Source organism: Pantherophis guttatus, chromosome 7 (assembly GCF_059756535.1).
Source record: "Pantherophis guttatus breed Tessera chromosome 7, ASM5975653v1, whole genome shotgun sequence".
Taxonomy (NCBI): domain Eukaryota; kingdom Metazoa; phylum Chordata; class Lepidosauria; order Squamata; family Colubridae; genus Pantherophis; species Pantherophis guttatus.
Window position 1 is genome coordinate 28,683,300 of NC_142069.1, and position 26,388 is coordinate 28,709,687.

A 26,388-nucleotide genomic window follows, 5' to 3' on the forward strand; every position below is an offset into this window, starting at 1 on the left:
GGACTCAAGTAAACAGAGTACTCTTCTTAGAGAGATATTCAGTAGTGAAGTTTGCCTATCAAAAGGGTTGGAGCTTTGGTTTTCCATTTACTGTCATAATATAAGAATGGTCATTTTCAAAAAATAGTGTTTTGAATATTAAATTTTATACCAATATATTTCTCAGACGGAACATTTCACTTGCATAGTTTTGAGGAGAACTTAACTCAATGACTACACAGACATAATTATTGACAGCAATCTAAAAGTGGCTTTCTGAGTTTTTTCTAGCATGTTTCTTTTTATCTCCTGGTATAGTTTACTGTCCTAAAAAGACTGAGATTGGCTATGGCAACAATTTTGAAAGGATTTTTCACAAAGAGCTTTTTTTCTTTATTCATGGTGCTGACTGCCATCTATAGAGCCCTTCATGGCACAGGACTGGCTTATTTGCAAAACAATCTATTTCTGATTTTTTTTCTGATTACATGAGATCCAATAGGATGTTTTGGATCCTTTCTACGAAACTACCAGTTGGTGGGACAAAGGGCAAGCCTACTATATTATGATAATTGGAACAGCATACTCCCAAGATTCAGATAATCCCAATTCTACCAAAGACCTACCAAACTTGGTTCTTTCCCTGTGCATTGGACCCGGATGTTTCCTAAGCCTCTCTTGCAATGATTTGGGACCATGAATGATTGTGGTTTGACCTCAATTATACTATATTTTTCTTGTTTTTAATCTTATTTGTAATTATTCTCTGCTTTAACGTTCTGTTATAAGTATAAGAATGGAAGGCATATTAATACATTTTAAAAAAAATAACCAAGTGACAGTGAGCAAAATTGGTACATGTAGTACAACTTTATGCAAGGCAGGGGGCATATCTCCATTTTTGATCTTCAGCAGGTTACTGAGATATGGTTGAATAGGATGAAAAAGTGAGCAGCTATCTGATATATATATATGTGTGTGTGTGTGTGTGTGCAATTTCTTTATCAGCAAATATAAATTTGGTATAAAATGGTTTGTTGTGAATGTGACTACTTGAGGGCTCCTGGATTGGAGCTGAAAGGTGAAAGGGAAGCAGTATGCTCCCTCCCATATTGGGGTAGACCAGGTGCTGTTTCCCCGAAAATAAGGCATCCCCTGATAATAAGCCCAATCGGGCTTTTGAGCGCATGCACTAAAATAAGCCTCCCCCCAAAAATAAGCCCACCCTGAAAATATTTAAACGCAGAGCTGGAAATCAGCTAAGATGGCAAGAAGAGCCCCGTCTTGCTCCATGCACCCCAAAATAATAAGACCTTCCCCGAAAATAAGGCCAAGTGCTTATTTCGGGGTTAAAAAAATATAAGACAGGGTCTTATTTTCAGGGAAACACAGTATATACACATACATACATACATACATACATACATACATACATGCATACATACATACATATATATATACAGTGTAAATGATGAAAAATTGGAGGGAGATGAATTTGTGTATCTTGACAAAAAATCTATTATATATGGGGTAATGGATGTAAATGCTGGTTGAAAGAGAGATATGGTATGTGGTTTGTTACAAGGGATTAATGTCTAAGGAAGCCCAAATGGATGCAGATAAGAATATGCATTTGTTGATTTTGTTACAGGGAAGTGAAAATTGGATACATGGTGAGAAACAAAGATATCTCTTAATCTCACTTCCAAGATGAGTGACAATGTATTTGGATTTTATACAACTCAAATTTTCCTGGTGGGACAGGAAAAGGGAAAACTATTTTAAAATTGATGTACCTAATGCTGGCTATGTTATCACACTCATGGACCATAGGCCCAGTGAGGATGTCATGTAAACCAAGAAGAAAATTGGGATTGTCAAATATAATAATTCCATAGCAAACTGAAGTGGAGACAGGGCCTATAAAGGATTATATACAAGCACAGCTAACTAACTAGCATTTCAGTAGCCAGTCCTGCAGGTCTTCTTCTAGGGCGCTCCATTTGCACACACTTTTCCTAGTATATGTACTTTAGTATATGTACTTCAGGGGTGGGTTCTACTTACCTTTACTACCAGTTCGCAATGGGGCCACGCGTGCTCGCTTCACGTGCGGGCGCGCAGAAGTATTCTGATGACATCGGGGTCGGTGGGTGAAGCCTCCTGCCGGTTTTACTACCGGTTCTATAGAACCAGTGTGAATCGGGGGCAACCCACCACTGATGTACTTTCAAAACTCTTGTTGTTTCATCAGGAATGTGAAAAGTGCTATTTTGGTGGCAAAGAAGTCATTCTCAAATATTGAAAACTAAAGGAATGATGAATATATGGGAATAACGGTGGCTTTGATTTACAAATATGAAGATTCACATTATAACATTTGATAGCTTGATACAGATTTCTTGCATTGTATGTACACATGGTAGAATCATCAGTGAACTGGTTTTCCTCGGTTTTGTACATTTGAAGACTGAATGTAACTGCTTACATTGTAATAAGATACATACCTGGAGCCTGGCCTCATCATAATCATTAAGTAGTTAAGGCACAATTATTTCTAAAATAATAACTTCTGTGCCAGAGTGCACGGACAAGCTACCTTAACCTATAACATGCAAAGCAACTTTGAAAATGTCTGCCTCAAAACTCCTGGATATATCTTTAAAGCCTAAATGACAGAGCCTAAAATACATCAAGCATCATAGCCTTCTGCCTGAATGTGTCTCTCAGAAGAGGATTCTTTGCACCTTACCATTGTTGTAAATTCAGTGTGTGAATTCACAGGAAACAGCCTTCTTTGAAACAGTACCAAGGTTACTTGGAATTGGAATCCAATTTCATGAAATCTGCTGGTCCTTTCCCTAATACTTCAGCCCATTAAAATGATTTGTTTCAGTGAGTTAATGGTCTTGATTGAGTTTTATATGCAGTTTCTAAAACTATTAAAACATAACATTGTTGTGTTAGAAGAAATATCCTTCTGGGTTCAGCTCCAAGTGGGGAAAAACACTGGAAACATGGAGACTGCTTGGAAAGATGGTTTAATGGTGGACAGGATCACATGGTTTGAGTTCCTGAACAGAAAAGGGCAGAAATGCTGCGACTCCCCGGGTTTTATGCCCGCTCTGGGCTTTGAATTTCCTGGGGCACAGGAAGAGTATCCTGATTGGTTGTCAGACTCCCAGGGGGTGGGGGTCATAGCTAGCTGATGTAATCTTCCCAGGTGCCATGTGGTGAGGTTCTGTTGCTAGATGGGTCCTATTGTGTTGCAGATGATGGTCCATTGACAAAGGGGAGAGGGAATTGGGTTTACAAAGTGGGGGGGGGAGGCAGGAAGGTGTGAGCTGCTTTGTCTTTAAAACATGTTTCTCTATTTCTCATCCAGGGAAATATATTCTGCCTTTTTAATATTTCCTAAAATATTTCATTCTTCTAGGAGAGGGGTGGGTGCTAACTTCTTACAGTTGTTCTGCTTATGTCAACATAAGGTTCAAGTTAGTCTTTAGTTTTTGCTAGCTTTCTACAACTTGGCAACTTCCAGATATGACTAATTCCTATTATTGACCACTATTATGCTGTTAAATAGATAACTAGGGATTGTAATCTGCATGTATTACATTTCAAGGGCAACATCAGGATGCTGAACACAATGGAAATGATATAAATATTAACACTTATAATAACGCTGGATAGTTTCTCTTCTGTTACTAGTTGTGGACAATAAAAAAGGACACAGAATTGAAAAAAGGTAATTGACCCAAGACTGAATTTTATTTAATTACCAGTTTGCAAAAGCAAGCAGCAACCATGGATTAGAAAGTGATAAAATTATAAAAAATAGGAATTTATTTTCCTATCTTTTCATTATGCTTAGCATTAGGAACTATGCTCCACAGAAAATTGAGTTATTATGCCTTATGGCGATTCCATTCAGACATTTTATACTCAGGTGGGGCACGACGAAACCACTCAGACCAGGATCCATCATAGATGGCCACATCTGGTTTACCACAGAGATATGCTCCCAAGGCAATATGGCAGGCTGTAATCCCCTTGCGGCATGTGGCAATCAATGGCTTTGAAAGATCCACTTTCTTCTCCTGGAACATGCTCCGGATTTCTTCTTGAGGTTTCTCAAAACCTTCTTCAGTCAAGAAGTTGAAGAAAGGCATGTTTATGGTACCTGGAATGTGACCTGGTTCTATCCCTGGAATAAGAGAAAAAGTCATAAAAAGTCATAAAGTCATAAAAAATACTTCCCGTAACTATTATGGTTAAATTCAATTCAATTTTATTATAGCCCTAAGGCCAGATGCAAACAAAATATTGAATAAAAGAAGTATTATACCCTTCTACATATATGTATATACGCATATGAGAAATACAATAAGTATAATAGAGTCTAAAATAATTAAAAACATGATTACTAAAATAAATGCAAATAAAATAGTATTATAAGAAGTTCTAATCCTAAGTAATGGTATGGCATATAAATGGTAGTACATAATTGGGGTACAAATGGTAGAACTGGGATTGTGGTCAAATAATTTGAAATTATCAATTATTTCTAATACAAATAGGTTGAATAAAAGGTAAGAGATAATGTTGGTTATATGGGTGATTGTTAAATGTAAAATCAAACAGCTTTACAAACATCTGTTTCTAATAAATCACAACTCCAGAATTTACTGCATTTAAATATAGATCAAAATAACTGCAGATTTTTGGAAAAGATGGCTGAGAACTGCCTTTAAATATATATATATCCAATATATAAAAAAATCCACAAAAGTTAAAAAAAACAAACCACCAGCTCAGTCTTCTGTTTAAAAATGAAATGAAATGCAATATCCCGATTACAATCTCTCTCTCTCTCTCTCTCTCTCTATATATATATATATAAAAGTGAAAACCACTCACACATTAATCACGAAATCTCCAGAACTGTAAAGCCTACAAACTTGAAATTTGCCAAGTATGTTCCACTTGGTTTCTGGGTGCTCACTAAGAAAGGATTTTTCGAAATGACCATCAGAGCATTAGTATTTCCTATATTATTATAACACGTTCTGATGTTAATTCATTAGACGTTCTACTCCCCCTCCCAACTTGAAAATAACTCTGGAGAGAACAGGATAGCATAGGAGAGGCTTCTGGGGGCAAGCCTGAGGAGAGAAGGGGCTAGAAAGCCTGAGAGAGAGAAGGGGATAGGATAGGGGAGGATTCAATACAGCAATAATCTCGCTGGAATTATCATATTAAAAAAATCAATATTCCATGAGTCTCTTCTAATTGGCTATCCATAAGTTTCAATTAAACAAGGTTCTGGTTTCCGCAATTGTCTTCCTTTTCCAATAAAAGAATTTGTCTTCTTTCCACATTCTAATAGTACTGCTATACCAGGGATTAAACAAAATGGTCAGGTAGACAATGAGCTTGCAGATCATCATTTATTGGGAAGCACTTCAAACATGCTATAAGTCAAAATTAAATGGCCAAAGTCTTATCACATGTATATCATAGGTCATAATATTTGGTTAAAAACAACAAAACATTCAAGGTATCAGTTCCTTCAGCAATTCATTTTCTTTATGCCAACCCAACAACGCAATTTGTGACAATCAGATTTCAGAGACAGTTCAGCAAGGTTGAATCTGATTACATACCATCAACTTGGGGTTGACTCTTAGTGCCCGAAGTCACTAGGATGAAACTGATAGCTTTTTAAACAGCAAAGAAATATGCAATGAATAAATACCGTGTTTTCCCGAAAATAAGACCCTGTTTTATATTTTTTGAACTCCAAAATAAGTGCTTGGCCTTATTTTTGGGGAGGTCTTATTATTTTGGCACGCGTGGAGCAAGATGGGGCTCCTCTTGCCATCTTACCTGATTTCCAGCTCTGCATTTAAATATTTTTGGGGAGGGCTTATTTTCGGGGGTGGGGGAGGTTCATTTTAGCGCATGCACTCAAAAGCCCGACTGGGCTTATTTTTTTATTTTTATTTTTATTTTACTTCAAATTTATATACCACCCTTCTCCCTAGGGACTCAGGGCGGTGTACAGCCAAGTAAAAATACATACATAATACATAATAATACATAATAACACATAAATTAAGAACAGATTAAAAGGAAATATCTCAATTTGGCCCAAAATTTAAAAAGACAAACGAATTTAAAATCATTTAAAAGGATTTGTTAGGGCAGCCCGGTTTGTTGGAAAAGGAAAGTTTTAAGGGCACGGCGGAAGGCACGGAGGTCTTGGATTCTCCTTATCTCTGGGGGCAGCTGATTCCAGAGGGTGGGAGCCCCCACAGAGAAGGCACTCCCCCTGGGGGTCACCAGCCTGCATTGCTTGGCTGATGGCACCCAGAGGAGGCCCTCTCTGTGGGAGCGCACGGGTCGATGGGAGGTTGTCGGTGGCAGAAGGCGGTCTCAAAGATAACTAGGTTCTATGCCATGGAGCGCTTTAAAGGTGGTAACCAACACCTTGAAGTGCACCCGGAAGACCACTGGGAGCCAGTGCAGCTCACGCAGAAGTGGTGTTATGCGGGAGCGCCATGCAGCTCCCATAATTACCCCCGCGGCCGCATTCTGGACCAGTTGGAGCCTCCGGGTGCTCCTCAAGGGGAGCCCCATGTAGAGAGCGTTGCAGTAATCCAGGCGAGAGGTGACGAGGGCATGAGTGACTGTGCACATGGAATCCCGATCAAGAAAGGGGCGCAACTGGCGAATCAGGCGAACCTGACAAAAGGTCCCCCTGGCAACAGCCGTCAGATGTTCCTCCAAGGACAGCTGCATATCCAGGAGGACACCCAGATTGCGTGCCCTCTCCACAGGGACCAAAGACTCGCCCCCAATAGTCAGCGATGGAGTCAGCTGACTATATCGGGATGCCGGGAACGACAGCCACTCGGTCTTGGAAGGGTTGAGCTTGAGCCTGTTCCTCCCCATCCAGATCCTACAGCCTCCAGGCACTGGGCCATCACTTCAAGGGCATCGCTGGGGTGGCCTGGGGTGGAGATGTACAGCTGGGTGTCATCAGCGTACTGGTGGTATCTCACCCCAAAGCCACGGATGATCTTGCCCAGCGGCTTCACATAAATGTTGAACAGAAGGGGCGAGAGGATCGACCCTTGCGGCACTCCACAGATGAGAGGCCTCGAGGTCGACCTCTGCCCCCCTGTCAACACAAACTGCAACCAGTCAAAGAGAAAGGAGGAGAACCACTGTAACACGGTGCCTCCCATCCCCAACTCTTCCAACCGGTGCAGCATGATACCATGGTCAATGGTATCAAAAGCTGCTGAGAGATCTAATAGGACCAGAACAGAGGAGCAACCCCTGTCCCAAGCCCTCCAGAGATCATCAACCAATGCGACCAATGCTGTTTCCGTGCTGTGCCCAGGCCTGAAACCCGACTGGAACGGATCTAGATAGGACGTTTCCTCCAGGAATTGTGGGAGCTGTCGTTATTATTAGGGGATGTCTTACTTTCGGGGAAACAGGGTATGTCACAATCTAGCATTTTATGATAGCAATGAAGGGTTTAGGAAAAAAATTATTCAGATGCTGTGACGTGCCTATACCTATAAAAATCATAATTGTATAGGCAGTGGCTTTTCTCTTTGATATTCTATGGAAACAAACATTGGACTCTGAAGAAACAAGACACTCTTGGTGTAGGGGCAGTTTCTTGAGAACATCATGGATAACCAGGAAAAAAATAAATGGATCATATAACAAATTAATCCAGAGTTCTTACCTAAAGTACAAATGATCAGGCTCAAATTACCATATTTTGAACTTATCTATTTATTTATTTATATTCATTGTTTCTAGACCATCCATCTCCCTCAAGGAAATTATGCAAGCATATTATATAAAAGAGCTGGCTCCTTTGAGAAACCAAAATGATGGGAAAAGTAGAAGTAAACACAAGTGAGCAACCAGCAACATAGCAGATAGATCTGATTATAACAGTAAGAGTATGCCATTGGAAGACATAAAGATTAGGTTGTGGACATGACATCTGGAGATATATTTCTAGGGTCACTAAGAGTCAACCCCAAATTGATGACATGTAATCAGATTCAACAGCCATCACTGACTATTGGGGGCAAATCATTGGCCCCCACAGAGAGGGCTCGCAATTTGGGCGTCCTCCTGGATTCACGGCTGTCTTTAGAAGAGCACTTGACGGCCGTGACCGGGAGGATTTTTCATCAGGTTCGCCTGATTTGCCAGTTGCGTCCCTTTCTGGATCGGGACTCGTTACGCACGGTCACTCATGCCCTTGTCACCTCCCGCCTGGACTATTGCAACGCTCTCTACATGGGGCTCCCCTTGAGGAGCACCCGGAGGCTCCAACTGGCGCAGAGTGCGGCCGCGTGGGTGGTAATGGGAGCGACATGGCGTTCCCATGTAACACCCCTCCTGCGTGAGCTGCACTGGCTCCCGGTGGTCTTCCGGGTGCACTTCAAGGTTCTGGTTACCACCTTTAAAGCGCTCCATGGCTTAGGACCCGGGTACTTGCGGGACCGTCTACTACCACCAATAGCCTCCCACCGGCCGGTACGCTCCCATAGAGAGGGGCTCCTCTGGGTGTCGTCAGCCAAACAATGCCGACTGGCAGCCCCCAGGGGGAGAGCCTTCTCTGTGGGGGCACCTACTATCTGGAACGAGCTCCCCCCAGAGATACGGAGGATCCCGGATCTGCGCACCTTCCGCCACGCCTTAAAGACCTTACTATTTCACCAGGCCGGCCTGGCCTAATTTTTCCCCCTCTTTTATAAAAGATTTTTAAAATTTTAAATATCTTTTAGTATTTTATATATTCAATTTTAAATTGGTTTTAAAAGTTTGGGGTTTTAAATTTGTCGGGGCCAAAATTATTTAATTTGATTTTATTCTATTTTTTAAATTTTGTATTGTATGTGTTTTTATTGTTTGGCTGTGCACCGCCCTGAGTCCTTCGGGAGTAGGGCGGTATAGAAATCTAATAAAATAAATAAATAAATAAATAAACCTTGCTGAACTGTCTCTGAAATCATTATCTGATTGTCACAAATTGCGTTGTTGGGTTGGCATAAAGAAAATGAATTGTTGAAGGAACTGATATCTTGAATGTTTTGTTGTTTTTAACCAAATATTATGACCTATGATATACATGTGATAAGACTTTGGCCATTCAAATTTTGACTTACAGCATGTTTGAAGTGCTTCCCAATAAATGATGAGCTGCAAGCTCATTGTCTACCTGACCATTTTGTTTAATCCCTGGTGTAGCAGTACTATTAGAATGTGGAAAGAAGACAAATTCTTTTATTGGAAAAGGAAGACAATTGCGGAAACCAGAACCTTGTTTAATTGGAACTTATGGATAGCCAATTAGAAGAGACTCATGGAATATTGATTTTTTTTTTAATATGGTAATTCCAGCGAGATTATTATATATACAAAGATGGATATTTCTGAAATTCCCACAATGAGAAGTGGCATGAAAAGATTATTGAATTGGCAGAAATGGCAAAATTGACTTATCTGATCAGCGGATAATGCGACAAATGCTTTGATCCAAGAACCTGCAATTTCTTTTGGACTTTTTGCTAAAAATGGAAAAAAATAAACTCCTGATTTATGGATTTGCAGATTGAAATGGTTCAAATATGGGAAGAAGCAAATTAGGATGCTATTTTAATGAGGCAAGAATGAGGAAAAGATTGTAACTGCTATAAGGAAGACTGAAAATCATTTCTTTATATATCTTTCCTTTTTTCCTATTTGTAGATCTCTTTATACTCCTTACTACATTACTCTCATTATTTCACATTTTCTTTTTTTCTTTTCTTCACTCTTTATATTATTCATGCTTATCTTTTATTTGTGTGAGAAATGTTCAATAAAAATTTAATTTAAAACATTAAAAGAAAGACAACTTCAGTGGGATTTTAAAAATTACTGAGCATATTTGAGAAATAATGTTACTTGCCACCAAACTTAACTAAGCCAGCTGGCTGCAACCAAGCATAGGTGGTCACCTTTGCAGATGAAGTTTTGCTTCTGCTATCACAACATGGCACTGTAGCAACCTTGCTCTATGAGTGCATCCTAGTGTGACCCCACAAAAAACAGAAATGCATGTGGCTCTTAAGTACACAAACACCTTTCTCCCCAGAGTGAAAAGGGTTGAGCTCAGGGGTGAAATCCAGCAGATTCTGACAGGTTCTGGAGAACTGGTAGCGGAAATTTTGAGCAGTTCGGAGAACCGGCAGTGAAAATTTTGAGTAGTTCGGAGAACCGGCAAATAAAACCTCTGGCTGGCCCCAGATTGGGGTGGGAATGGAGATTTTGCACTATCCTTCCCCCAGGAGTGGGGAGGGAATGGAGATTTTGCACTATCCTTCCCCTGCTACACCCACCAAGCCACGCCCACGAAGCCATACCATGCCCACCAAGCCACGCCCACAGAACTGAAAGTAAAAAAAATTGGATTTCACCACCAGTTGAGCTAAATGATAAATATGCATACATTTCTTGTGGAAACACAATACACATCTCAATTGATCTCCTGCCATTCCAGATGGACATTTTCATCTCATTAGATTCTGAATTTGTCTTTCTGTGCCCCATAGGAACTGGCTCAAGACTCATTATTTTTCTTAGATACCATTTCAGGATCACAGTGCTAAAAATATTCAATTGAAAATATTTTTTTATTTTAGCTTCTCCCTTTAAAACATTTTATAAATGTTATATACCGTTGCTTTTTGAAGCAAATAAGCAAACCATTATTTAAAGAATAACCACCTTAATTCATTGCCCTTTGTTGGATGGCTTTCTGTATGTTTTATACTGAGTGACTGGATCCTGTCTTGTTTCGACTTGTGTTTTTATCTTTTTCTTTGCTATATTATGAACTGCCCAGATATTTGGATTGGGCAGTGCCCAAACAGAATAATAATAATAAAAAATGCTGACTCCTCTTTATTCTACCTAGCCATTGTATATGTGAGAGATGGCAGCTGTAGTCAGGGACCTGATGAAAATGTGTTATATTGTGTCACCACACCAGTGATTAAACTAAACCATAGTGTTTTTTTCTACGTATCATCATCTGATAACTCACATCAAATAAGGGGTGATTATTATGTTTCTTTGTTTCCCATAAAATCTTGAAATCCCATCAGAGAACTAATCTGATGAAAGAAGAATTTCAGTTTGGAAATACTGGTAATTCTTGATTTACGACCATAATTGAGCCCAACATTTCGGTTGCTAAGCAAGACATTTGTGAAATGATTTTAGCCCCGTTTCAAGACCTTTCTTGACACAGGTGTTAGTGAATCACTATACATGTTAGTAATATGGTTGTTAAGTGAGTCTGGCTTCCCCATTGTTGCCTGTTAGAAGGTCACAAAAGATCACATGACCCTGGGACCATCATAAATACGAGTCAGTTGCCAAGCATCTGAATTTTTATCATACGGCCATGGGGATGTTGCAACAGTCATAAGTGTGAAAAATGGTGATAAGTCATTTTTTACAGTGCTGTTGTAACTTCGGATGGTCACTAAACGAACTGTTGTAACCTGAGGACTACCTGTAGTGAGAGGTATTTGCGCACATACTTTTAGGCAAATCTCTCTATTTTAATGGAAAGAAAGTATTATTTTCAATTTACAAATGTGGGCATCTTACACCTTCTCTACATTCATTGTAAGAATGGACATAAGGGAAAATAACACTTTTTATTGAGATGCAGGAAATAAAAAAGATTATGCAATGGAATAGTTAGCTAAGGCTCTTCTAAGCTGACTTCTTGGAAAAGTTTCTACAAACAGTTTTAAAACTTCCTTCTGCTATTGTGTACTTTCTGTTGGATCTTTCATGAATACAACAAACTAGTTCACTCAAATAAGTGCTATGCAAAGCTTATTGGATTCTTAGCTACTTCACCAGAACTCTCAAGGGCAATTCCTGCCTAACAACAATATCTTGTTGCACTCCTATCAGGCAGGTGAATACACAATCCTCTCAGAGCTATTTTATAGAATGAGGTGAAATTCCTTTCTGCCAGTTTTATGCTAATACATTCCTGAAGGTTCAGTGTCCGCCACTTGTGTGTGTCAGCACTTGTCTTGCTCTAGAAACCAGTGCTGCCAGACAGAGGTTCCCTGGGAAAATCTCAAACTAGAAACAACATTGTGAAGGTTGTCATATTAGACATCAGGTTTGCTTCAACTCAACCATTCCATAATGAGTCTGACTCTGTGACTTAGAGGCCAGTTACTTTCCAAAGAAACTTTGGATCTAGCTTACATTATGGGGATTGGTCTAATTGTGTAATCTATATCACAGTCTTCTGATATTTGGTGTATCCTTCCCAAACTCTCTTTGTCTGAACTCTCTTAATGTCTCCATTTAGGGATCTAGCCGCCCATTTTCCATATATAGTTTTTACTTAAAATACTTATGAGTCCCTTGATCCTAAATACTGAAACAAGGATAACAGAGCAATAATACTGAAATAAGGCACAGAAGCTATTAAGATATAGTACAATTTGCACTCCTCCCCATTTCTTTACAGAAAAAGACTTATTGGAAAAACAGTCCAACAGATGAAAAAGCAATCAATCGGTGAGATTTTTATGCTGACAGATCCTAGACTCGTTGGGCGTGGTGACCTGGAAAATCATTAACTTGGAGTTGATCAATCAGGGTTTTGCTCCAGAAGGCTATAATTCTTCTCTGACAGATGCACGTGTACATATCTTTCAACAATTTCATGGCTGTGACTCCTGCCCTTTGTCCAGGGGCTCAAAGTTTTTAGCTCAACATTCTCTTATACATTATTGGGATGGGCAAGACCATATAATAAAATGAAAAATGTTTTGGATGTTTTGTGTAATTGTTGGGAGGATTGATTTTTAGGCAAAGACTAATCAAACAGACTCCATTTACTCTTAAAAAAAGCATTTTGGAAAGAGAAACAGACATACCAAGTTACTGGAGATCTATTTTGAACAGGGTCCTCAGTTTCTGGGGCAGTGTGTCTGGAAAATTGGAACACCCACAAGTGTTGATAGCAGATCCTACTGGTATGGAATCCCAAACATAAATGGATCCTCTCTGTGTGTGTGTGTTTGTGTATGCATGTGTAGGTATATTTCTTACCACATGAGAAAAAGGAAAAGGCCAGGAAAATAGTAAGAAGTCTCCCAATGGATGAATTCTTAGATACCCCTATTTTTCTACTTTATCTACATGTACCAGTTTTGGAGACCTATGGATTTCTTCTTAGGCACAACAATATCAAACTGTTATGAAAGTGTATTTAGAAAGTGTTCCACTCTGTTTAGTGGAGGTTGCTCACAAATAAGTAAACTTAAAGTATGCAAGAGGGATGTAAAGACTTAAATATCATTAGCAGGTAAAGAATATGGAAAGTGGGCCAATTATCTCAGGATATACTCCTACCTTCCTTTCCTGGTTCAGGTTCTGTTCCTCGGAATCGCCCTTCAGATCTGGCATCTACTACCTGAAACCGCTTGGATTCCATGTTCTCCACCATCTCTTCATAGGTCTTCAGGAGAGACCTGTTAAGACTGGCTTTAAAGGCAGATGGCTCTGGCCGGGTGATCTCTGATGTTACTGGGTGACCTTCCTTCAGCCAGTTTTTAAATCCCCCATTCAGCACTGAAACAGTACGATGCCCAAAGACCCGGAACATCCACCATGCGCGTGGTGCGTAGAAGGTGCCCAGGTTGTCTCCATCATACACAACTACATGTGTATCATTCCCAATGCCCAAGTGGCCAACGTAATCGGCAAAATGTTTCTCACTGGGCAGCATAAGCTCATAAGGTGATGACTTGTCTTTGCATTCTTCAATATCAAAAAAAGAGGCTCCAGGAACGTGCTGTTCTTGGAATTCTTTCTGGGCATTTCTCGTTCCAGGTTCATACCAGGAAGCATCCAGCACCCTCAAATCAGGACCAACCTTTTTGGTTCGGACAGCTTCTGCTAGCCATTTGGTGGAGACCAAACCTCTGTATAAAGCTTGCTGCACCATGTTAAGGAAAGCTTTCTTGATGTCTGAACTCAAAAGTGAAAAATGGTATGCACAGAAAAGGGAGGTACTCCGTCCAGGCTCCGATGTCTTGTTCCCTACCAATCAACTAAGAAAGGGCGGAGAAAGAAGCCCTAGCCAATTCATTTCTATTCAAGTCTGCACTTTGGACTGGCACAGGCATATCCACAATCAGCTGCAAAATAACTCCCTCCCTCTAGTTACTTCTAGACGAGAAACTGAAGTAATTGTTCAGACAAAACTTTCAGGGCTTTTTGTAAGAATTTCCCTCCTGTTCTTGCACAAGAACTAGAGGGTAAAAACATCAGCCAGCTTTTCGGGACCTGATGTAACAAGAAATGGATTAGTGTTCACAGTCAGTGATGGTGCAAAAGTAAACTGACTCGGTCAGAAGTGGGGTAAAGGGCAAACCTGAAAGAGGAAACCAGCACTGAGACACTCAGTAAGGTCAAGAATGTGGGGTCCCAAAGAGCTAAGTGTAGAAGAGGAAACACTGTAAGAAAAGCTGGTATGCTGACCCCAAGCATCCAGCTACTGATTCCTAATATATCCAGCTTTGCAAGTGCAGCAATGTGATTACATAGAAATGGTAGATATAGCAAGCCTGCATTATTCATTATGTACATTTTTCAACAGTTTGTTTGGTTAAGAGGGGCCCAAATGTTCAGAGGAAGAATTAACAAGATACTGTAGAGTCCTAAAGTTTGCAAGTTCTGAAGTAAAAGCTATAATTCCCCTATCCCGAACATGCTCAGGAAGAGGTAGCCGAAGTAGTGGTCTTTATTTTTAAAGACAAATGAGAGATTCACTTGCAGTATAAATCACTGCATTCTAGTTTTGTGAGGTTGTGGGAATACAGCAGCCTGCAATGATCTGGAGTTGGTATGGGTTGAATCACAGTTCCTATTGTCCGGGCATTGTAACAACCCTCTTTTGGACAAGAGATACACCTTGGATAAAAGGCGATTGGTTGGAAGATACACCTTGGATATATTGGATATAAGGTGAGTTGGAAGTTGTGTGAGTGTGTTTGTGTGTTATTAAATGATTCACTCGGAGTCGTGAGAGAATGAAAATTGTAAAGCAAGTAATAAGTATGAAAGTAATTAGGGTCAAGATTATCTCGCCCATCCACAGTTGTCTGCAACATCTGTTCTCCAGTTTCTTCCTCCTACTGAGAGAACGAAAGACTAAACTTTGCAACTGGGGCTAATGCACCAGTGGTGGGTTCCTCCCGGTTCGGCCGAGCCGATAGCAATGATGATATGACGTCACCAAACCAGTTCTGTTTGTTCGGGAGCTGCCACCCCCCCACCCCGTGCGTTATTCTTACCTTTTATTTGGCCCCGCCCCCAATCTATTGCTGCCTCCTGAGTCCCAGCTGATCGGCTAGAAGGAAAAAAACTGTTTAAATTCTTGCCCTGGGGCTTCAAAGGGCTGCCCTACAGCTGATCAGTGTTAAAAGGCAGTGTGGTGGTAGACCGGTGCCTCCAAAAACAAATGAGTAGACCGGTGCCTCCAAAAACAAATGAGTAGACCGGTGCCTCCAAAAACAAATGAGTAGACCGGTGCCTCCAAAAACAAATGAGTAGACAGGTACAACTCTTTAAGCAGTTAAAAGCCTGGTAGACCAGTACCTCTGCTAAACACTAAAGAATTGTCACATGACCATCAAGCCACGCCCACAAAATAAGCCACGCCCACAGAACCGGTAGTAAAAAAAATTAGAACCCATCCCTGAAATGCACCGTTTGGCTTTTCAAACAATCGCTGCTGGCGGAGAAGACAAGGCGGTCTTTTGCTTTTCTTCCCCACGTAACCCACGTTCTCTAGGAAACTCAGGCAAGGCATCCACTGGAAAGCCTTCGAAGAAACGCGCCTCGCCTCTAAATGACCCGCGGGGACCGCGAAATGCTTCTCCACGCCTTCTTCTTCTGCTGGACTCCGCAATCTGCTATTCCAGGAAGCGGCTGGTAAGGGAGGTGGGGGGGGGAAGCAAATCCAATATTAATTTTCTCTCCAAAAATGAGCGGCTCATGGGGCGAGTAGTCAGTCAGATGTCACGAGGATTAAAGAAAAAAGTCGTGAGCGATCCCAGTTAGATGAGGGACCGAGTTCCATGTGCGAGTTCATGGGTTTTCTGCTAATTTTCTCCCCCCCTTTTTTTTGCCCCAGTTGGTTTCGCCCTGACAAGCCTTCCTTTCACTGGATACCAAAGTGGGACGTGGTCCTTTTCTTCGCCCTGGAGGTAGAACAAGGAAGGGGGAATAAACTGGTGGGCGAGAAGCGGTTTAGGGGCAACGCTTTGAAGATTCAGAAGCCAGGGAGCCATCCGAGGTAAGAGAAGAGGAAGTAGAGAGGTGGAGGTAGATTGGACTTGTTGGGGAAAAAAACCCCATGAGAGGAACGCTCGCCCATGTGTTCAAAGGGCACTAACCCTGCTAGTTTTCCTCTGGTGGAGGCAGCATTTCCCTCTCCTCTCTAGCCAACCCTGGAAACCTTTGGACGTTGGATCATAACTCTCAAATCCTTGCTGGCAGAGATGAGGTGCAATAGTCTTCTCTGTTGTTGTTGTTGTTTTTTTTAATTTGATTTATATGCCGCCCTTCTCCGGAGACTCAGGGCGGCTTACAGTGCGTTAAGCAATAGCCTTCATACTTTTGTATATATTTATACAAAGTCAGTTTATTGCCCCCACAATCTGGGTCCTCAATTTATCTACCTTAGAAAGGATGAAAGGCTGAGTCAACCTTGAGCCTGGCAAGATTCGAACTTACTTTAATTGCAGACAGCTGGTGTTAAATTACAGTGCCTTGTCTGCAGAGCTATCCAGGCTCGATATAGTATATAGTATAAGACTGTATATAGTCTTCTCTTGGCTGAGGCGGATGGGAGCTGCACTGCAACACCTGTTGGGGTTGCCAGATTGGGCCAGCTCAGAAAAACTGCCTGTCTTGGAGAAGGAAATAAATTGTTTATTATACACCAGTTCCGTGCTTGGTGCAGTGTTTCTACTGCAAATCTTCAATTGGGGAATTGGAAGCTTTGGCGTTTTTGTGGATGGAGAACTCTTGGGGGAAGAGAGAGATGAAATCTTTCCCCACCTTTAGGAGACATTTTTTTCCCCCTGTTCCTGTCAAAGAAACTGTCTAATTTGAAGTAGCAAAATCCATTGATATGAACCAATCTGCTCTGAACAAAATGGGAGTGCCTCTGAATATTTGCACAGCATCTTCCTGCTTAGCTTTAACAAAGAGACTCCAGTTCTGTAAAGCTGCAGGTGTGATAAAAAGAAAACCGTTTTTCAGACAGGCTCTTGTCCAGGGCTTGTTCAGGGAAACCTCTGTTTGGCTGATTAATCAAGCAAAACAGGAAACCACTGTTTAGCTGATTAATGAAGCAACAGATATTAAAAACAAACAAGCTTCTTTTTAAACTACAAGAATTTACAAAGAAAATGATGGTTAGAAGAATTGAGCTATCCTTTTTTCTGTTGTGCATGGGATGAGAATTATTTTTATTTCCTTATTTCACCTATGAACTCCATATTTCCATATCAGGGTTCAAGGAGGATTGTGTTAAAAAGCAGTTAAATGCAACACAATCCTATAAACAGCATTTAATCATGACAAAATAAAAATGACATATGAGGTGCATTTTTTAAAAAGAATAGATTATAAAGGAGATAAATAATAAATGTTTCAATACTGAGAAAGCCCAGCCTACTCAGCTGCTGTTATAGAAGTTATGATTTAGATTTTAGATCATCATGGAGAATGTGCAGGACTTGACCTCACTTCAAAGTCTACCTTTGTTTTTGTAAATCCTGACAACTCTTCCTTTTTTCTTATTTGCTATTGAATATAGACTTCATGGATGTTTTGGGTGACATAAAGAAGAGAACTTGGGCATTACTGTGATGAAAGGATGGGTTTTAAATAAAATCCTATGCCAATCTAAATAGCCTTTTCAGAGACAATCCAAAAAATGAGAAAGTCAAGCATCTGTAGGGGCCCTTTTCACTTTGCATGGATCATTTAATTGTTTCACCCATGGTGAGGTGGACTGCTGAAGATTCCTGGAGCTTTTCCTAAGAGGATGGCTATTCTATTAGAATTCATTTAGAATAGAATTTTTTATTGGCCAAGTGTGATTGGACACACAAGGAATTTGTCTTGGTGCATACGCTCTCAGTGTACATAAAAGAAAAGATACATTCATCAAGAATCATAAGGTACAACATTTAATGATAGTCATAGGGTACAAATAAGCAATCAGGAAACAATATCAATATAAATCGTAAGGATACAAGCAACAAAGTTACAGTCATACATGATAAGTGGAAGGAGATGGCTGGTGGGAACGGTGAGAAGATTAATAGTAGTGCAGATTTAGTAAATAATTTGACAGTGTTGAGGGAATTATTTGTTTAGCAGAGTGATGGCGTTCAGGAAAAAACTGTTCTTGTATCTAGTTGTTCTGGTGTGCATTGCTCTATAGCGTCGTTTTGAGGGTAGTTTATGTCTAGGATGCGAGGGGTCTGTAAATATTTTCCCAGCCCTCTTTTTGACTCGTGCAGTATACAGGTCCTCAATGGAAGGCAGGTTGGTAGCAATTGTTTTTTCTGCAGTTCTAATTATCTTCTGAAGTCTGTGTCTGTCTTGTTGGGTTGCGGAACCAAACCAGACAGTTATAGAGGTGCAGATGACAGACTCAATAATTCCTCTGTAGAACTGTAGAACTGTATCAGCAGCTCCTTGGGCTGTGCTGAGTTGGCACAGAAAGAACATTCTTTGTTGTGCTTTTTTGATGATGTTTTTGATGTTAGCTGTCCATTTTAGATCTTGCGATATGGTAGAACCTAGAAATTTGAAGGTCTCTATTGTTCATACTGTGTTGTCTAGTATTGTGAGAGGTAGAAGTATGGAAGGGTTTCTCCTAAAGTCTACCACCATTTCTATGGTTTTGACTGTGTTCAGTTCCAGATTGTTCCAGTCACACCACGAGGTTAGTTATTCAACTTCCCATTTGTATGCGGATTCATCAGTCTTGAATGGGACCAATTTTTATTATACGCAGAAATAAGTAGGTTTTTTAGTGAAGAAATGTATGACGGTGATATTTTACCTTCACTAATTAAACTGTGTTGTTATAACAATTCTAATGTTATCTCTGTGTTTGTGCCCAGAACTTTGTTTACACAATCCTGTTGATGCTTGGATTTATAAATGGTTTTATAGTTTGACGGCATAATAGTGTAGAAGCATTATTAGTCTCTCCCTGGAAGAAAAAGCAAAAATGTTGCCACTGCTATACTTTGTCAAGTGACCTTGTTAGCATTGTTTAACCATAGTGTTCTTTGAAATGTAATAAATCATATCCATTTATTATTTATTTGATAGATCTGTATAGCAATAGCAATAGCACTTAAACTGTTTCACAGTGGTTTACAGCCCTGTCTAAGAAGTTTATAGAGTCAGCATATTATCCCCTACAATCTGGGTTTTCATTTTACCAACCTCGGAAGGATGGAAGGCTGAGTCAACTTTGAGCTGGTGAGGATTGAATTCTTAGTAGTCAGCAGAATTAGCCTGCAATACTGCATTCTAACCACTGCGCCACCACAGCATTCTACTTTTCTTCCAGGAGCTCAAGGTAGTGTGCATTGTTCCCCGTCTTCTGAGTTTTTCCCCACAAAAATTGCTCTGTGAAGTCGGGCTGAGCAAGAATGACCAGGCAAAGAACACAGACATACAGACACACACAGACACAGACACAGACACAGACACACACACACACACACACACACACACACACACACACACACAGGACTTTCACAGTTTGGGAACCATCTCAAGGGAGCAAGGGAATTTAAGCATCTATGGTTTTCTATAATGGCCTCCCCGAATGTCTACTTCAAATTACATCACTTGTGAGATACCACCAATGGGGGTGAGGCTTTTTTCAGCATAGATGTAGATTTCACAGTAGATTCCCATCCTCCTGGCAATTTTTTTTCCTTCGACCAACAAAGCAATTTTGTATTGATTATAGCAAGAACATTACATCTTAACTTAGCCACAGAGTTGGCTAGACTTGCTGTTTCGTTCAGGGGTAACTACCTACTTGTTATAATGCCTGGGTGTTTTTTTTCTCTTGTGAGGATGATCCTAATTTGCTGTATTGTCTTCCTTCACCTTCAGTGCCGGAGGAAATTCCAGGTGACATCCAAACCAAAACAGTCTGTGAGTGCCATGTCTCAGCAGCTTCTCTACCGGGCATTGGTGACTGCTAAATGGGTATCAGAAGTTATCAAGTCTCCTCAAACTGGATCGTCTGTGAAGCTCTTGGATGCCTCTTGGTACCTCCCCAAAATGAAACGTAATCCCCACAGAGAGTTTGAAGATCGCCATATTCCAGGAGCCGCTTTCTTCGACATTGATCATTGCAGTGATCGCACATCACCTTATGATCATATGCTTCCCAGTGCAACAGATTTTGCAGAGTACGTGGGCAAACTAGGAGTGAGCAGTGATTGTCATGTTGTGGTGTATGATGCAAGTGACCAGGGCTTGTTCTCGGCTCCCCGAGTCTGGTGGATGTTCCGAGCTTTTGGCCATGATGCGGTTTCCCTTCTAAATGGTGGGCTGAAGAACTGGATGAAAGAGGGGTATCCTGTCAGCTCTGGAAAGAGTCATCCTGCTGCTGCTGAATTTCGTGCTTCTCTGGATAAATCAATGGTGAAGACCTATGAGCAGGTGAAGGAGAACATTGACTCACGCCGGTTCCAAGTAGTCGATGCACGAGCTGCTGGAAGGTACGCTGGGACGGAACCAGAGCCCCGAGAAGGTAATGGTTTCTTTACGTTTGGAGGGTAGATGTGGTGGAATGTAGTCTGGATTCCCAGGAGGAAGGGGCTGCATTCTAGAGGAGCAAGAGACAGTGAAGTTTAGGTAGTTCGGATAGTTTGAAGAGGTAGAGGAAGAGGCTCAAGAAAATTCCTCCCTTGAAGTTCTCGGAGTATATCTTTATTGGTGCAAATAGCTCCTTTAGTATAGCAAGATTTCTGTCTATTTGAGAAACAATAAAGGAGATTGCTTTGGAGTAACTCAGTGTGTCTTTTGATTTTGGAGCCTGACAGAATTGTTGGGCTGGTTTAGCTCTGAGATTAAAAGCTCTGATTTTAAAACTTTATGTTAAAAAGGGAAGTTTTGCAAATTGCCAGCACTTCAAGATAGAAGAGATTAGGAAACCAATGACACGTAGGTCAATACTACTTTTACTGTTGAGCTATAGTAACAGAATCTTGCAAATCTGATTATGCTTCCCCCTTCCTCCCTTTATCTACCTGTTTCCCCAAAAATAAGACCCTGTCTTATATTTTTTTGAACCCTGAAATAAGCGCTTGGCCTTATTGCCATGCGCTCAAAAGCCCGATTGGGCTTATTATCAAGGGATGTCTGATTTTGGGGGAAACAGAGTATATTTTGATTCAAGGTGCTGGTTATTACCTATAAAGCCCTACATGGCCTAGGCCTGGGGTACCTGATGGACCATCTGCGGCCAGCGACAGCTCCCCATCGCCCGGTGCGTTCCCACAGGGAGGGCCTCCTTGGAGTGCTGTTGGCCAGGCAGTGTCGTCTGGTGACTCCTAGGGAACCGGCTTTCTCTGTGGGCGCACCTACCTTATGGAATCAACTCCCCCTGGAGCTCCGGGTGGCCCCTGACCTGCACTCTTTCCGCCATGACCTTAAGACATGGTTATTTTGCCAGGCCGAATTGGACTGTAGGAGTTTTTAAGGGGAGTTTTAATGGTTTTTAACACTTAATATTGATTTTGTCTGTTTTTATTGCTGTGAGCCACCCTGAGTCCTTTCCGGAGAGAGGGCGGCATATAAGCTTAATTAATAAATGATAAATGTGTGAACTAGGGAGGAAGGGCTTGTCTGAGGTGTTCATTTCAGTTTTTGCCCAGATTTGGGCTCCCTTTCATCTGACTGTTAATTTAGTAGCGGCTCTTCCTGCTGTATTTCAAGGCCATTTCCTCTGACCTCTCAAGTCAAGAAGAAATGTCTATATACCAGTAGTTCCTCCTAATAAGGATGTTGTTGAAAGGAGAGGGTGGGGCATTATTTATTTATACAGTATATCAAACGGCAGTAATTTATGCATTACTACTGTGTATAATAAAATGTGTATGGGATTAACAGAACAGGCAGAGGTTGGGCTGTCATTATTCCTAATATCATACTAGCTACATTTGATTTTCATCTTTGCTGCATCTTTCACTCCTTGTAGGAGAAATATGAAGTACAAGGTGATGGGACTGCCAAAAATTGTCAAAAGCCTTCCCAGATCAGAGAAGGAACAGCATGGCTTCAGATTTTTACAACTTTATTAGGTGTCAAATAAAGTTTTTTTCTGCACACTAGAGAACTAGGAACAGTCAGTTATGAGGAACAGAACATGTTCCTCATGTTCTCCAGCAGATGGGTGATATTAGTTAACCTCACCTTATATTATGGTTTACTGGAGCAAATGGGAAGTGGGAATTCATCCTTTACCATTAGTATAAACCAGTATTTTTCAAACGGACAAGTTTCAGATACATGGACTTCAGCTCCCAGAATTTCCCAGCAATCATGCCTACTTAAAAACTTAGTGCTATGTATAGGATTTCAAGGTTTACTACATACAGAATCCATGTGTGTGTGCACACATTATTTCTAAATTGTGTTTCTCATTTTGCAATTTTGTTGAATGAATTTTAATAGTATTTCATTTTTTTCAAACTTTCTCCAGGAATCGAACCTGGGCACATCCCTGGCTCTGTGAACTTTCCTTTCACAGAATTCCTCACTGAGGCAGGCTTGGAGAAAAGCCCAGAAACTATCCAAAGCTTGTTTCAAGAGAAGAAAGTAGACCTCTCCAAACCTCTTGTGGCTACTTGTGGCTCAGGAGTCACCGCTTGCCACGTGGCATTAGGAGCATATCTGTGTGGGAAGTCCGATGTGGCCATTTATGATGGGGCTTGGGTAGAGTGGTTCATGCGCGCACAGCCTGAAGACATCATCTCAGAGAGGATGGGGAAGAGCCTCTGAAGCACAGCTTTCTGCTAAGACAGAAACATTAGAGAAGGGGCTGTCCTTCAAGATGTTCTACCTGTTGAGTGAAATGTTTTGATAATGAATTGTGGGATTTGCCATTCTTTTGCTTGTCTCCATTGCCATGTATAGATATTGCCCATTTTTCATAGCAAAGAAAGCATTAATTATGGGAAGATCAAATTAGAGGTCCAGGTAGAACACACGAACTCTGGAGATTTGCAACCATAAAAAAGAAGTTTGCTTTTTAAGGGGATTAATTTTGCACTGTAACTATGGCAAATTGTGTCATGCTCCTGGCTATTTAGTATTAATTGTTCCTCCACTGAGTCCTGTAATTTGGTTTCTATTCATTTTCATGAAAATGCCATAGTACAAACATTTTTAAATCAAAAGCATTTTGGTGTCCTTAACGATTCATTACTTTATTTTGTGTTCTTATCCTGAAGTGGGTCAAATTCTGAAAACTTCTGTCCGTGCCAGTTTGTGTAGTAAACTGCAGTTTGAATTCAGCTAGTTCTAGACTAGACCAAATGGAAAATGTTTGTTCAGCTACCTAGTTCCTTTAGCCACTCTTCATAGGATTTAGTCACCAGACTCCTTATCATCTTTGATATTATCTGTTGTTGGCCATTTTTTCTCTCATCTCATCCCATAAAAGCTTTATGCCATCAGGAACCAATACCTGAAGGAATACGATGACATATCTTGACATACCCCACCACAAATTAAATTCTCTAACTCTTTCTTCCAAATCTCTACTCTCTAACAAAAAGCACCATCTCATTCTCTGAAATCCAACCTCACAGAAGCTAAAACATCATTTTACTGGCTCCAGAAAATTGCACCCCAATAACACTAATTCTGCCCCACTTTCAGCTCCATTAAGTCTTAGTCCAGACATTCCTGCCAAATCCTAAACCAGGGGTCTGCAACCTTAAACACTCAAAGAGCCATTTGGACCCGTTTCCCACAGCAAAGAAACACCTTGGTCACTCAGAGAGATGCACGACTTGCTCTCCACCCCGGGACACTGGCTTGGCCTGACTGCGGCCAATGCCGCTGTTGTTGCCACCTCCATAGTCTGCCCACTGCTCTCACAGTGCCTTGCACAGCACAGTTAAATTTAGCACGCTTCACAATGTGGGGAGATGGTGTCCCCTCCTCCTCCTGGAGCCCATTACGATGCAGAGCATTAGTTGCAGCCGGGCTGGGCCAGTGTCTTGGGGAAGAGAGCAAGTCGCGCATCTCCCCGAATGATCGAGGTCTGCATGACACCTACAAGGGCTGGAAGAAGCGCCTGCGAGATATGGCGAGTAGAGGGATACTTTGCTCCTGCTCTGGAATATGGAGCGAGTTTCCATCCCCTGCCATCGCCCTTACCTTCTCAGGCCAGGCGAGGAGTGACTGGGAGGGGAAGGCGAGGGGCGGGGCCAGCCAGTGGTGGGTTAAATGGACAGGGAGTCACAGCAGGGGGACGAAAGAGCCGAATGCGGCTCCAGAGCCGCAGGTTGCAGACACCGGTCCTAAACCATGCTACAGAATAACCCCACCATAGAAGTACTGATCTTTCAATACTAACTGCTAACTCCAGCTTTTATTCAGATAGGTCACCTGGTAGTGAACCAAATATAAGTAAATTGAAGAGATAAGCTGTGTGATGTGGCATTTGCTATGAAGGAAAAATGACATATACTGTACTGGGCTCTGAAAATTACCTTAGTACATAGGAGAAAGATTTCAGTCTAGACAATCTGAAAGAGAAATATGAGTCCAAAGCTGGAACCAGCACTGGAGAAAACATATCAGAATTGACCAACCCCCTCCAAGTCTCTGCAACTAAAGGCAGGAGGGGGACTTTCAGACTTGCAAGATTCTATTACTTTAACTTTACAATAGAGGTAATTGGGTTTTGGTTGTCTGGTCTGCATTTGAAAAGCTGACATATTCTTAATTAAGGTCCATGCTTTTGAAAGGAGAAATTAAAGCAGTGGTTTACAGTACAAATCTAGGGAACGGGTTTTTTTAAGGAAAGAAATTACATGTGTTGGACATCCCTGAACTGTAGAAGTTACTAATTTCCAGTTTACTGAATGGGGTTTAGGAAATTATGACATTCTTGTTTTTAGAAATGACCCAATACAGATATCTCTAGAAAGAAAAGAGATACTGAATCTTACAACCTTCTTGGCAAAATAGAATAGTGATGTAATGATGCTATAAATAAGATTTAGCCCTGGATATGTTTGTCCAGTCGACTATCAAAAGATTATTAAAAAATCAATCCACCAGTTCCCTAAATGGCACTCAAGGAGCCTTAACGATTAACTTAAAAATTTGGAATATCATCCTAAAAATTTGGAATATCATCCAATTCCCAGATCTAGTGAAAATTCATTCACCTTGTAGGAAGGTTCTCAGTTCTCAGCCATTAAAATGTGTTTAAAAAAACATTTTTCAACCTTGGCAACTTTAAAATGGGTGGACTTTTATTGAAACATGCTGACTGGGAAAATCTGGGAGTTGAAATCCACTCATCTTTTAAAAAAAAGTTGCCAAGACCGAGAAACACTGCTTTAAATTGTTTCTGCTCTTTCTGCCTAAAAAGATCGTTGAGTTGTCATCCAAAGGAAACTCGGCAAAGTATCCTGTCACTCAAGTATGACAACATCCCGCGTGCTTGATTTTTGGGTCTCCCGCCCTCGAAAGAAACTACAAGCCCCAGCATCCTCCGGGGCTCAACACCTGCAAGCCGCGTCCCGCCTCTTTGTGAAAGTAGGAGGGGAGGCGCCCAGAGAAAAGAGATGAGAATGGAACGAGGGGAGGACGCACCGGCTGCACAGAAGGCTACTTCGTACGCGTGGGATTGCTCGCAACAGCCGCTTCCCCCCAGCAGCCGAGGCAAATGGGTTCGGCTGAATGTCGGGGGCACCGTTTTCTTAACCACCAAGCAGACCTTGTGCCGCGAGCAGAAATCCTTCCTCTGCCGCCTTTGCCAGGGAGAGGAGCTGCAGTCAGATCGGGTAAGCGCCCGCGCTCCACCGACCCTCCAAGGAAGCGCGGTTGGTTTGCGAACACGCGAGCGGGTCTCCCCCTTCGCTTCAATCGCAGGGCGTGGAGAGCGCCCAGGCTCCCGCGGTGGCCAGCAATGAAGTGTGTGTGTGTGTGGGGGGGGTGTCCCTTTGTTTCGGAAGATCGGAGCCCATTTGG

General features: G+C 41.4%; 3 protein-coding genes across 4 annotated transcripts in view; 2 read left to right on the plus strand and 1 right to left on the minus strand.

The window, feature by feature from the left end:
* Positions 1-3,728: 3,728 nt before the first annotated feature.
* Positions 3,729-16,027, minus strand: TST (thiosulfate sulfurtransferase). Its single transcript, XM_034403781.3, has 2 exons — positions 13,462-16,027; positions 3,729-4,186 (listed from the first exon to the last, which is right to left on the minus strand). The coding sequence occupies exons 1-2, from the start codon at positions 14,054-14,056 to the stop codon at positions 3,888-3,890; spliced, it is 894 nt and encodes a 297-aa protein (XP_034259672.1). The 5' UTR covers positions 14,057-16,027; the 3' UTR covers positions 3,729-3,887.
* Positions 15,785-23,573, plus strand: MPST (mercaptopyruvate sulfurtransferase). Its single transcript, XM_034403778.3, has 4 exons — positions 15,785-16,047; positions 16,250-16,411; positions 20,278-20,923; positions 22,877-23,573. The coding sequence occupies exons 3-4, from the start codon at positions 20,329-20,331 to the stop codon at positions 23,173-23,175; spliced, it is 894 nt and encodes a 297-aa protein (XP_034259669.1). The 5' UTR covers positions 15,785-16,047; positions 16,250-16,411; positions 20,278-20,328; the 3' UTR covers positions 23,176-23,573.
* A 134-nt stretch (positions 23,574-23,707) lies between these two features.
* The window catches only part of KCTD17 (potassium channel tetramerization domain containing 17), a 31,228-nt gene continuing 28,547 nt past the window's right edge, over positions 23,708-26,388 (plus strand). For both annotated transcript variants that reach the window (XM_034402738.3, XM_034402739.3), the window contains exon 1: positions 23,708-26,201. In XM_034402738.3, the coding sequence (XP_034258629.1) occupies positions 25,983-26,201 (219 nt within the window). In that variant the 5' untranslated portion in view covers positions 23,708-25,982. The remainder of the gene's footprint in view (positions 26,202-26,388) is intronic.